Source organism: Balaenoptera borealis (genome assembly GCF_965194805.1).
Source record: "Balaenoptera borealis genome assembly, chromosome: 2".
NCBI lineage: Eukaryota > Metazoa > Chordata > Mammalia > Artiodactyla > Balaenopteridae > Balaenoptera > Balaenoptera borealis.
In genome coordinates this window covers 179,207,832-179,221,155 of record NC_138867.1, presented here as the reverse complement: position 1 = coordinate 179,221,155, position 13,324 = coordinate 179,207,832, and the positions used below count along the sequence as shown (strand labels likewise).

Sequence of the window (13,324 nt, the reverse complement as noted above, 5' to 3'; positions counted from 1 at the left end):
TTTTTTTTTTTTCATAGGTAATTAAACAGTCTGGACTCAAGTTCCAAAGTCTGTTTTCCCTGTAGTGAGGGGCAGGTGTTAACTTACTTTCTTTTAGCTTTAGCCGGGCTGGTTGGAGTCTGCCTTGCACATGGTTTAAGGGTTAGCAAGAGACTTGCACAGCATTTTTGGATAGAATTTGGACTTTTTTTTTTTTTTTTTTGGCTTTTTCCTTTCCTGCATGTTCTACTCCATTGTTGAACTGTTGGGGTCTCTTTGGGCTCTGTCTTCTCATTTTTCAATCTAGTTTCTATTTCCGGTAAATAACAGTGAAAAATGGGAAACTCGTCCCGTGCTGTTCCCTTATTGCAGGTATAGACTGCCCTCCAACTTCTACCTATCTTTGGTCACTCTCTAGAGCAGTACTGCCCAGGAGAATTTTCTGCAATGATGGAAATGTTCCGTATCGACACCAATTATGTGCCCAATATGGTAGCCACAAGCCACATGTGACTATTGAGTATAGAAATGTTGCTGATGCAACTGAAGAACAGAATTTTAAATTGTATTTAATTTTAATTAATTGAAATTTAAATGGCCACATGTGGCTAATGGATACCATATAGGACATGGCAGCACCAGAGCTTTCAGGTAGTTTTTTAGTATGTAGTCCAGGGTTTATCACTGTTATCTCTGAGAGGGCCGGTCTGATGCAGCTAACTCCGCTATTACCAAAGACAGAACTTTTGGTGGTTTTCCATTTACCTGAGTTACCTATCAGGCCATTAGTGTCTGTCTGCATTTTGCTTTCATTTTCTTCCACTCAGTGATCCTCCCAAGTCCGTGAGCATAGCTTTTCCTCCTCCCCTCATCTCAATTTGATATTTTCTTAATTGAAAAAATGTTTTAATTGTGGTAAAACACGTATAACAAAAAATTTATCATCTGGACCGTTTTTAAGTGCACAGTTCAGTATCGTTAAGTATATTCACATTGTCGTGTAACCAATCTCCACGACTTTTTCATATTCCCCAAACAGAAACTCTGTCCCCATTAAACGCTTAACTCCCCACCCCCTCCCCCAGCCTCTGGCACGCGTCATTCTACTTCCTGTCTCTATAAATTTGACTCCTCTACGGACCTCCTATAAGTGGAATCAGACAATATCTGTCTTTTTTTTTTTTTTTTTTTTTTTTTATTTTGGCTGTGTTGGGTCTTCGTTTCCATGCAAGGGCTTTCTCTAGTTGCGGCAAGTGGGGGCCACTCTTCATCGCGGTGCGCGGGCCTCTCACTATCGCGGCCTCTCTTGTTGCGGAGCACAGGCTCCAGACGCGCAGGCTCAGTAGTTGTGGCTCACGGGCCTAGTTGCTCCGCGGCATGTGGGATCTTCCCAGACCAGGGCTCGAACCCGTGTCCCCTGCATTGGCAGGCAGACTCTCAACCACTGCGCCACCAGGGAAGCCCCAGTATCTATCTTTTTGAGACTGGTTTATTTCACTGCGCATCATGTCCTCCAGATTTATCTGTATTGTATCTTCTCCTTCTTTTAAACGCTGATGTAATATTTCATAGTGTGGAATCCTGAGGTTTCTGTTCCCCAGCATTGGACATCCAGGTTTCTTCCAGTTCTCACTGGAAGGGACAGAGGGAGGAACTACAAAGGGACATAAGGAAATATGGGGGAGTGATGGATATACATGTTCATTATCTTGATTGAGGTGATGATTTCCACCAGTAGGTACATATGTCAAATGCACTGAATCACGCACTTTAGACATGCATGGTTTTTGCATGTCGTTCAATAAAGTCGTGTTGGGTTTTTTTTTTTTTTTTTTTTTCAACTGTAATAGCCCAAGCTCCCCTTACACTCCCATCTGTATGCTTTATCCCTCCCAGTCCCGTGCAGGTAACCTATCAGATCCTGCTGCCCCACCCCGGCTTGCCTCTGGGGCTGGACCTGCTCATTTCCCGCCTCAAACTTCCAGAGACCTGCTCCCCTCTGCTCCCTCAGTCCTTCTTGAAACCTCCCTGACCGAACCCCCAACACACACCCACACTAGGTGATGCTGGGGACCCCAGAGTTCTCTTCCTGGTCTGACCCTCCCTGTCTGGTAGTGGGAGAGACTCAGCTCTCTAAGCTCCCTGGGGCCAGCCAGGGCTGAACAGAAGCTTTGAAGAAAGACCTAGGGTGGGGTGGGGCAGGGCTAGGGAGGGAGCTCTGCTTCCTTAGGGTGGGAAGGGTAGAAAAGGCCTCTTAAGGAGGGAATTGAATCTGACCCAGGTCTTAAAGACTAGTAAGAACTGGCACAGTGAAGGGGGTGTGGGCACTTCCGGAAGAAGGCACCACCTATGTAAAGGCCTGGACTGCTGGGGGATGCTCTGGGAATTCTAGCACCTGGGTGTGGGGTAGTGCAGGAGTTATAGGAGGGAGGGAGCAGATTCCAGGGGGTTGGGGACCCCACTGTCAGCCCCCAGGCAGCTGCAAAGCAACCCTCATGGCCCCACTGTTGGTTGCTTTATTGGGGGGCGGTAGGAGGCTGTATCACCAAGGGGTGGTTCTGAGAAGGTGCAGCCAGGGGAGCTGGCGGTGCAGGCTGTGGTGAGGAGGGGTGGCCAGTGGGCTGGGGATTCCGGGGGACATGGCCTGGCTCACCCAGACCCCTTAGTCTGCCCGGGACAGGGTTGGGGGGGTGGTATAGATGTTAAGAAAGCAAAGTTCAATCATGTGTGAGCTTCTGGGGCCCTGAAAAGGCTCTGGGGCAGCTTAGGGGTGGTGGTGGTGTAGGACCTTGCTCCTTGGGAAACCTTGATAGGCAGAGACAGGCCTGTGAGCCCTGAGCTCACTGGTGGGCAGAGCAACCCCCTCCCCACCCTGGAGAGCTTCTAGCCCTGACTCACTCCCTTGTTGCTGGGTGACCTGCATCCGGCTGCTTCTTGCTTTGAGCCTCTGGCTTCCCAGTTCTGAAACAAGGAGGCAGTGGACCTACACCATGGGGTTCAAGCTAACCTTGCCTAATAAAGAAGGTGGTTTCTTTTTCTAGAAAGTTTGACCACCTGAGCCAGAGTCCTCCCATCCACCCATCTGTCCATGTGTCTGTTCTACCTGCTTTTTCATCCACTTAGCAAACATTTAGTTGGTACTTACCATCGTCCTGGGCCCTGAGGATACAGCAGTGACTAAACAACATTCTTGCCTTCATGAGGCTTATGTCTTGGGATGAGGCAGACAAACAAGTGAATAAGAAAACTGATCAAGTGGGGTGAGGGGGCTGAAGCAACAAAATAGGGTAAGAAGATGGTATAATATGGTGGCTTCTTTGGTAGTGATCTGAGAAGATTTCCTGAGGAGGTAATACTGAACTGAGATGTGAATGATGAAACAGAGGTTGTGTGGGAGGTCAGCACATGCAAAGGCCCTGAAGCAGGAATGAGCTTGGTGGGTTGGACACAGCACATGCAAAGGCCCTGGGGCAGGAATGAGCTTGGTGAATTGGAATCCCATCAAGCAGCCATTACAGTAAATTGAGCTAGTGCGGGGGAGGCGGGGGGGGGGGGGGGGGGGGGGGGGGTGGATACTAACAGGGCCAGAGTGTGGAGGGCAGGAGTGTGTCTAAATATGAGGGGCTGAGGCGAGGCAGAGCCCTGGACTTGGGGCCCTCCTTAGGGTCCTTGAAGGTGGTTTCTCCTGGACTGGCTGCATCTCTGGTCATTAGCACCCCGCAGGGACCCTGCTCAGAGAGGCCAGAGTGGAGGAGCCAGGGCCCAGTGCAGGGGCGGCTGTGGTTATCTACAAATAACCCCCACTTAGTCCATCATGTGTTCCCTGCCTGGGCCTCCAGCCGAAGGAGTCAGGTGACCCCGGGCAGCAGGCCAGGCTGCAGGGGCCGGGTGAGTGTGTATGAGTGTGTCTGTTCTTCCCTGGGCAACCCAGACATCTGGAGTATGAATTGATTTCCTTTTTCACAACCCGGGCAAGTCCTACATTTCCAGCTAGATTTAAAATAAAACCAACCGTTGTGCACAGCCCTGCTGTGCTGGGCGGTGCTGGGGCCTTTGGGGGTTCAGGGGAGCGACAGGGATCCTGTACTCATCCTCTCCCTCCACGTGTCAGCACAAAGCCCTGCTCTCTCTCTCTCTCTCCCCCAATCTGGGGATATTTTTAGCCACTAAGAAGGATTATCAGAGTCTGGCTCCCAGGTGGCAGGGGCAGGGCTGGGAGTGGGACCAAAGTGCCTTCAAGAAGCAGCCGGGCTGGGGGACCGGGCTGGGGAGAGGGGGCAGGGTGCGGTGAGGAGGAGGAAGCCTCAGGCTGGTTAGGCTAGACCAGCCACCCATTTGGCGATTCTCCACGTGACCCTTCAGCAGCCCTGGGTGAGCCAGCGCAAGCTCATTCATTCGCTACAGCTTTAACGAAAGGCTGCAGAGGCCGGGGTGGGCGCTGGGGGAGGGGCGGTGGGGTGTGTGTCCAGGAAGAACCACCCAGAACCCGCGCAGACCAGCACCCTCCTTTCCAGACTGCTCCCCATCCCCACCTCCTCTCTACTGCTAATAGTAACTGTGTTTTACTTAGTGCTCACTCCACCCCAGGCATTATTCCCAATCCCCTCCGTGTGGAGGCAGGGGGCATTGTTATTCCCATTTTACAGATGAGGGAACTGAAACACCAGTGGCAAGGTCCATGACAAGGTCAACGATGGGTAAATTGCAGGAATCAAATCCATTGCAACAGCAGCGTGGAACATTTACAAACTGCTCAGCTTCCTGAGCCCCCACAATGGTGCAGTAAAGCAGAAGATCTGGCTGTACCCATTTTTCAGATGGGGCAGCTGAGGCCCAAGGAGGCAGAGTGTCATAGGGAATGAGCAGAGGAGCCGGGGTCCAAAAGAGGAAAAATGAAGGTTGAGGAGGAGTGCCTCCCTGACCCTCGTTCCCGCCTGCCCGTCGGGAGGAAGGCATCTGTCAGGGGCAGGAGTGGAAGAGAAGTTTGAACCTTGCTGGCCATGGATGCCTGGTTACAGCTGTACCTGAGCCCCTTCTGTGTGCCAGACACTGCCCACGTGCTCCACATGCAGGCTCACTGGCCTGCTCGACCACAATGCAAGGAAATGGGTGACTTCTCAAACCTCAGAGTCTCTTCTTTATCAAGGGGGTAAAGGGGGTAGACAAACAGACGGACACAGGTTAGAGAAAGGGTAGGAGGTCCAAGGCCAAGACCTCTGCAGTTAGGGTGTGTCAGTCTGAAGCCCCCTTGGAAGGCTCGCAGGTTTGGAAAGTGCATTTCTGTTTCCCCTTCTGACTTGGGGACCAGAAAGGGCGATGCCTGCTTCAGCTGAGGGGACTGGGGTTTGAGACTGGTCATGCTTCCTTCCTTTTCCACCCTGCCCCCAACCAAAAAGACTGCCTGGCCAGCTTCCAATGTCACAGTGAATGAGGCAGAGCTGGCAGAGGGTGCTTTAACTGGATCTGAAGTAGGGGCAATCGGGAGGTGCCTCCAGGAGGAAGTGGCAACTGAACTGGGTTTTGAAGGATGCATAGGAGTTTGCCAGACAGACATGAGGGCTGAGACCTTGCCAGCTTTCCCCACCATTTTATGTCCTCAGCACCCAGCATGGGACAATAAATATTAGATGAGCATTCTAGGCAGAGGACAGCATTTGTAAAGGCTGGGGTGTGTGAAATCATACAGTGTTTGTGATTGTATCAGAGCATGTCAAACAGTGAATAGTGGGCTTTGAGGCTGGGGACATGGGCAGAGGCCTGGGATTACGAGATGCCATCGCTCTTGTGTGTTCTCCCTTGTCCCCAAAGCTCATCATGACATGCTAGCAGCATGGCTGTGGTAGACCCGATATTGGGTGGGGGGAAGAACATGGGGCTGGGGGCTTGGACCCCTGGGTTCTGGCTCCAGCTCTAGCTGGCTGGGGGCCTTCCCAGGATGCCCAGCGCACTTATATCTGCACTGGGCATCTGCACAGCCCACTTATATCTCTAGCTGGCTGGGGGTCTTCAGATGGGTGGGAGGGCCCCTCAGGGGAAGGCTATAGATGCCCTGGGGTGGGTGTGGCTCCTGCTAGGAGGCTGTGGAGAGTGAGGCCAGGAATTCCGGGCTGGGTGTGTGCAGTTATGCCCCAGTGGGTGCATGGGATCAAGCGAAATTTGCCTGTTAGTGAAGTTGGTTTCTTTTTTTTTTAAACCATTTTTAAAACATTGAAATATAGTTAATTTACAATGTTGTGTTACTTTCAGGTGTACAGCACAGTGATTCAGTTATGTGTGTGTGTGTGTGTGTTTGTGTGTGCGTGTGTGTGTGTGTATATATATATATATTTTTTTTCAGGCTCTTTTCCATTATAGGTTATTACAAGATACTGAGTATAGTTCCCTGTGCTATACAGTAGGTCCTTGTTGTTTATCATTTTATACGTAGTAGTGTGTATATATTAATCCCAGACTCCTAATTTATCTCTTTTTAGAGAGATCAACCACCTGGGCAGAAGTTCTCCCATCCACCTGTCCAACTGTCTATTCTGTCTGGGTCTTCTGAGCCTTGTGGGTCTAAACTAGCCACTGTCACATGCCTGTCTTTTTTTTTTTTTAAACATTTTTTAAACTATCTATTTGCAGATGATATAATCTTTTTTTTCTTTATTTTTTTTGGCTGTGTCAGGTCTTAGTTGCGGCACACGGGATCTTCGTTGAGGCACGCGGGATCTTTTCATTGCGGCCCAAGGGCTCTTGTTGTGGCGCGCGGGCTTCTCTCTAGTTATGGCGTGTGGGCTCCAGAGCGCGTGGGCTTTGTAGTTTGCGGCACGCGGGCTCTCTCGTTGAGGCGCCCAAGCTCAGTGGTTGTGGCACACGGGCTTAGTTGCCCCGTGGCATGTGGGAATCTTAGTTCCCTGACCAGGGATCAAACCCGCGTCCCCTGCATTGGAAGGCGGATTCTTTACCACTGGACCACCAGGGAAGTCCCCACACACCTGTCTTAAAGAAAAATGCACAACAGGAGAGCTGTGAGTTTACGTTTTGTTGGGTCTTTACTGAGGACTATAGTCCTGAAGAAGGCCACTCAGTAGCTCTGAGTAAACAGCTCCAAAGACGTAGGGGAGGAGCCAGAATATATATGAATTTTTTTTGGCTAGGAAGCGCATGCAGTCAAGTATACATCTTGGGAAAGAATGACTGCCAATCACAAGGAACAGATATCTCAAGTTAATGATGTTCGTGCTCGTCTGTGTGTGGGAAGATACACGAATCTGAGGTCATTGAAATTCTTCCTGCTGTGCGTCTGAACTATCCAGGGACCCTTTGATCCAAAGCACAAAAGGCCTCATCGTGGTTTTTTTCCATCCTGCACTCCCCTCACGGCTCACTGCCTGTAGGTCGCAATTTAACCCTTTGTATAACTGGATAGTGAGCGGCACTCCTTGTTCCTTTTTTGGTTCATTCGTTTGTTTGACACTTTTGCCCATTTGTCAGGCTGCTGCCTTTTGGTGTCCACCCCCCCCCCCCCCCGACGCTGGAGTATCCAGTGGTGGCGGCTACGGCTAATCACTTCAATGATGCCTGAACCTGGACGCCATAAGGCGTGGTCTGTGGGTTGCTCCCTCATCTACACCCCTTCCCTGGGGGATTCCATCCATCCCCCGCCCCAGCCCTGGAGGAGCTTCTTGTCACCAAACCCAACTCCTGCCCCCAAATCCACTGTCGATGGAAAAAAAATGCACAACCAAAAAGTTGAGAATTATGTTTTATTCTGCAGACATTCTGAGGACTTCAAGCCCAGGAAACAGCCTCTCAGGTAGCTCTAAGGAACTGCTCCAAAGAGGTAAGGAAGGAGCCCGGATATATACAGGGGTTTTTGCAACAAAGACCAGGTAGTCAGAACATCAAAAGATTACTGTTCATTGAAAGAAAACCAGATAGCTCAAGTTAAGGAATTCAGGGCTTTTCTCTGTATGGGAAGATGCAAGAATCTGGGTTTACTGAATTCGTTTCTTTGATATGCACCTCAGCTATCTGGGCCAGTAATCTGTGCTTTCTCATCCTGAATCTCCTCGGGGCGCACTTGTCTGGGGTGGGTATAGCTAGATGGCGGGCATCCTGTTTCCATCCTGAGTTCCCTCAGGACTCACCATGGGGGGAGGGGGGACAGAGCTGTAATGTGGTGGCTTGTTGGCTGCAACATCCTTTGCTTACTCATATAGCAGGCAATATTTTTTCATTGACACATCCCCGTGGATTTAAACATTAGGCACACGATGATTGACAGTCCACCTTCCCCCCACTTGTCCAACACCAAACCCACCTCCTGCCCCCAAATCCATTCACCATCCTGGTTCATCCAGTTCCTCAGACTCTGAGAATTTTTCTTTTTCTGTATTTGACTTGTGATATTGTGATTTATAATGAGAAGTAGATATTTGGCCTTCCTCGGTTCCTGGCACAGAGCTTTTAAAACCCTGAGAATTTCCTAAGTGATAAGACGAATAAAGGTACCTTTTGTTATGTTAATGAGATGACTTTTGGAAAGCCCCCCACTCAGGTCACCTAAGGATGGGACTGTTTGCCAGGGGAACCAACCTCTTGATGAGAGGGTTGGAACTTTCATTCCCACCCCTGGACCTCCAGTGGCCAAGGATTTAATTACTACGACTATGTAATGAAGCCGCCATAAAAACTCTTAAGGATGGGGGTTCAGAAAGCTTCCAGGTTGATGAACGCAAGATTTGTGGAGATGAGCGGGGACTGGTGCATCTGGGAAGGGCGTGGAAGCTCCGCCCCCTTCCCCCGATACCTTGCCCTATGATTCTTTCCATCTGGCTATTCCTGAGTTATATATCCTTTTATAATAAATCGGTCATCTAGTAAGTAAACTGTTTGTGTCCTGTGAGCTGCTGTAGAAAATTAATCGAACCAAGGAGGGCTCTTGGGGACCTCCATCTATGGCCAGTTGGTCAGAAGCAAAGGTGACAGTCTGGACTTGTGCTTGGCGTCTGAAGTGGGATGGGTACAGCCTTGTGGGACTGAGCCCTCAACCGGTGTATCTCCAGGTAGATGGTGTCAGAGTTGAGTTGAACTGTAGGATACACAGCTGGTGTCAGAGGTGGTGTGGGGAAAAATACCCACCTGTCGGAATTAAAATCAGAATCGACTTTTTTTTTCAACGTATTTTATTGAAGTATAGTTGCTTTACAGTGTTATGTCAATTTCTGCTGTACAGCAAAGTGATTCAGTTTTATATATATATATATATATATATATATATATACACATTCTTTTTCATATTCTCTTCCATTATGGTTTATCACAGGACATTGAATATAGTTCCCTATGCTATACAGTAGCACCTTGCTGTTTATCCATTCTATATGTAATAGTTTGTATCTGCTGACCCCAAACTCCCAGTCCATCCCTCCCCCACCCTGCCTCCCCTTGGCAACCACAAGCCTGTTCTCTATGTCTGTGAGTCTGTTTCATAGATGAGTTCATTCGTGTCATATTTTAGCAGAATCATAGACTTTTTCAAGGCAAACATTTTAATCTGCACAGAGAAAGGGCCCACAACATAGATACACAACTCAGTGAATTTTCTCAATAATAATGCCCCCTTAATGATGTCTACATCCTAATCCTGGAACCTGGGGATACGCTACCTAACGTGGCAAAGGGAAACTGAGATTGCAGATGGAATTAAGGTTGCTAATCAGCTGACCTTGAGATGGGGGGAACGATCCTGGATTATCTGGGTGGGCCCCCATTCTGGCCTCCAAGGCCACTTCCTGTATGGCAACCAACACCCCCCCCCACCCTGCTTGTCATCTCACCTAAAATAAAAACACGGGCCATAGAACTCCCAGACTGCACAAAATGGAGTGTAAAATGGTACATCCACCCCAGAACACAGTTTGGCGGTTGCTTATGAAGGAAAACATGCAGAATGACCCAGCAATTCCACTCCTCCGGATGGATCCAGGAGACAGGAAAACTTCTGTTCACACAAGACTCGGATGTGAATGTTCTGAACAGCTTTGCTCATAATTCACTAACGCTGAATGCATCCCAAATACCCATCAACAAGCAAATGATAACCAATCGTGGTATGTTCATTTGGTACCAAAGATTCGGGAATAAGAAAAAAAGAAGCTCGGGACTTCCCTGGTGGTCCAGTGGTTAAGAATCCACCTTCCAATGCAGGGGACGCGGGTTCGATCCCTGGTCGGGGAACTAAGATCCCACATGCTGCGGGGCAACTAAGCCCGCACGCCACAACTGCTGAGCCCCAGTGTGTGTGCTTTAGAGCCCACATGCCACTAGAGAGAAGCCCGCATGCCGCAACTAAGACCCGGCGCAGCCAAATAAATAAATAAATTTTTTTTTTTTTTAAAAAAAAGAAAGAAGGAAGCTACTGATCTTGGAACAAAAGGGATGAATCTCAAAAATATTACACAAGTGAAAGAAGCTAGACACAAAGACAGGGTTTGTGATTCCATTTATATGAAGCTCTGGAACAGACAAAAGTAATCCCTGATGGAAAAAAAACTGGAGCAGACGTTACCTTTGGACAGTAGAGATGGAGGCTGAGTGGGAAGGGGCCCAAGAGAGAACCTTGTGGAGGGATGGGAATGTTTGTGGCCAGAGGTTGGTTTACACAGGTGCGTGTATTTGTCAAAACTCAGCAACTGTACAGTTAACATGAATGCATTTTGCTCTAGTAAATTTTACCTTGAAAGAAAAAAAAAACACGTAAGTCAATATCGAACTCTAGTTAATGATCTGCATGCTGAAAATATTTAGGGGTGATGTGACTTGATGTCTGCTGCTTTTTAAAAATTTTTTCTTGAAATATAGTTGATGTACAATGTTGTGTTAGTTTCAGCTGTACAGCAAAGTGATTCAGTTATACATATATATATATATATATATATACACATATATATATTTATTTTTTAGATTCTTTTCCATTATAGGTTATTACAAGATATTGAGTATAGTTCCCTGTGCTATACAGTAGGTCCTCGTTGATTATCTATTTTATATATAATAGTGTGTATATTTTAATCCCAAACTCCTAATTTATCCCCCCCCCCACCCCAGCTGCTTATTTTGAAATGCACCGAGAAATGCACTGGTGGGTGGATAGAGGGATGGATGGATTCATGGGCAGATGTGTGATGAAGCAATAGACCAAAACGTGAATGGGAGAGTCTGGTGGTGGGTATATAGACGTTCACTGTAAATTCACCTTTTCTGTAGGTTTGAAATTTTTCATCATAAAATGTTGGAGGAAATCATCCAAATTCCACAGGCCCTGCATGATCTGCCCCGTCCCCTCCCTGCCCTCCCCTCCTCCCTCTCTCCCCTTGCTGACTCTGCTCCAGCCACACGGGAATCCTTACTGGTCCTCCAACACTCAGTTCTACTCAGTCCTGCCTCAGGGCCTTTGTACCTGCTGCTCATTTCTCTGGAAAGCCCCTCCCAGCCCCCTTCGCAGCACCACTACTTTCTTCTGCACAAACCCAGGCCCTCCTCATCTCTAGGTCTCAGCTCAGATGGTGTATGAGCTGAGACCTAGCTCAGACCTTCCTTGATAAATCGCACCACCCTGTTTATTTTCTACCAGGCCCATCACACTGTGTTATCTCATTTATTTATGAATCTGTTTACTTGTGTTTTGGTTGCCTCCCCCTGCTGGGCTGTGAGCTTCATGGTGACAGGAATGTGTCTGCTTTGTTCCCTGCTTGTGTCCCCAACATCCAGCCCCAGGCTGGCATGTACAAGCCACTCAGAGAATATCTTGTGGATGGATGGATGGATGAGTGGATGGGTGGGTGGATGAACAGATGGATGGACAGATGGCTGTACGCATAGATGTACAGGTGGGCAGGCAGATGGCTGGATGGATGAACTGACGAATAGGTGGATGGATGGACGGATGGATGGATGAGTAGATAGACAGTGGGTGGGTGGATGGATGGATGGACAGACAGACAGACAGGTGGGTAGATGGATGTATGGATAGGCGGATGGATGGATGGGAAGATGGAAAGGTAGGTGGGTGGATGGACAGACGAGTGGATGGGTGGGTGGATGGATAGATGGCAGGCTGGCTGGCTGGGTAGGTGTACAGCTGGGCAAGCAGACGATATGGCTGAGTGGATGAACAGATGAATAGGTGGATTGATGAACAGATGAGTAGATGGAGACTATGGATGGATGGATGGATGGATGGACAAACAAATGAATGAACAAACTTTGCAAGCGGGGACCAGTGTGGGGTTGGGGCACTTGTCTTAAATCTTGGGAACAGGAGAAGCTATTCGGGCTCATCAGGACAGCTGGGCCCCACTGCAGCTCCCCAGCAGCTGTTGGTGGAAAGTTGGCCCACCTCGACCACTGCTTCATTATCTGGCAGCAAGCTCGATCACGCAGTAGGCTCTCTTGCCCAGCTGCAGCCGGGCTCTTGGGATAGCGAGCGAGATAGCCGACATTCACACCTCAAGGGGAGTCCATGTGTGTGGATGGTTGGCCAGGGAGAGAATTGTGGATTTCCTTAAATCCTTCATCTTTGGGCTGTATCAGAGGCACCTTCCCACAGTGGCAGAAAACCTTCCCGGACATTTTGAGAACTCAAGTTCGTGACCCCGATCAGCCACTCCCTTGATGCTGGCCGCTGTTCTCACGTCTGTAGAGTACAGAATAATAACTACTGTCATGAGCTATATTTAAGAGTCAGTAAGCACTGGGCTAAGCACTTTGTGTGCCGTATCAGGCCTGGCTGAGAGGTGGGTATTACTGTCCCTGTTTTACAGATGAACTTGAGATTCAGAGAGGTCAAGTCATTTGCCTGAGGACACCCAGCCCAAGTCTATCCTTAACACCGGCTCTAATAAACTTCAGGTTGCTAGGCGCTGGGGGGTGTGAGGGCGAGGTACTGGGCCCTCCCACTCTACCCGTCCTGTGTGCCGAGTTCTCCATTAACTGGACCCTGTGTCCACAGTATGTGGTCCAGCCTGAATGAGTGGCTATGGCAGGAGAGGTTCTGGCTACCACCCAACAACTCGTGGGCTGTACTGGAGGACCGCGATGGCCTGGTCTACGCCCACCCCCAGGACATGCTGATGGCCCTGCCCCTGGCTCTGGCCCTGGTGGCCGTGCGCTTCACCTTCGAGAGGTGAGTGTCCGCTGTGCCCTGGCAGGTTGACCCCGTCATCGCTCGTGTGTGCACAGCACCCGTCCTGTGCTCTCCCATCTGTGTGATTTCATCCTCATGTGTCCCCGGACGGAGCCTGGCTTTGAGTCAGAGTGCTTTTTTGGGCTCCATCCTGCCCCCAGCTGCCGCCACCCC

The 13,324-nt window shown here is 49.2% G+C and overlaps 1 protein-coding gene across 4 annotated transcripts in view; it reads left to right on the top strand.

The window, feature by feature from the left end:
• CERS4 (ceramide synthase 4) overlaps positions 1-13,324 on the top strand; it is a 32,638-nt gene that overhangs the window by 12,221 nt on the left and 7,093 nt on the right. Inside the window, exons 2-4 of one of the 4 annotated variants that reach the window (XM_082382003.1) lie at positions 7,739-7,804; positions 12,789-12,876; positions 12,977-13,150. In XM_082382003.1, coding sequence (XP_082238129.1) covers positions 12,978-13,150 — 173 coding nt within the window. In that variant the 5' untranslated portion in view covers positions 7,739-7,804; positions 12,789-12,876; position 12,977. The remainder of the gene's footprint in view (positions 1-7,738; positions 7,805-12,788; positions 12,877-12,976; positions 13,151-13,324) is intronic. The other 3 variants (XM_082382002.1, XM_082382004.1, XM_082382001.1) reach the window with 3 other exon arrangements.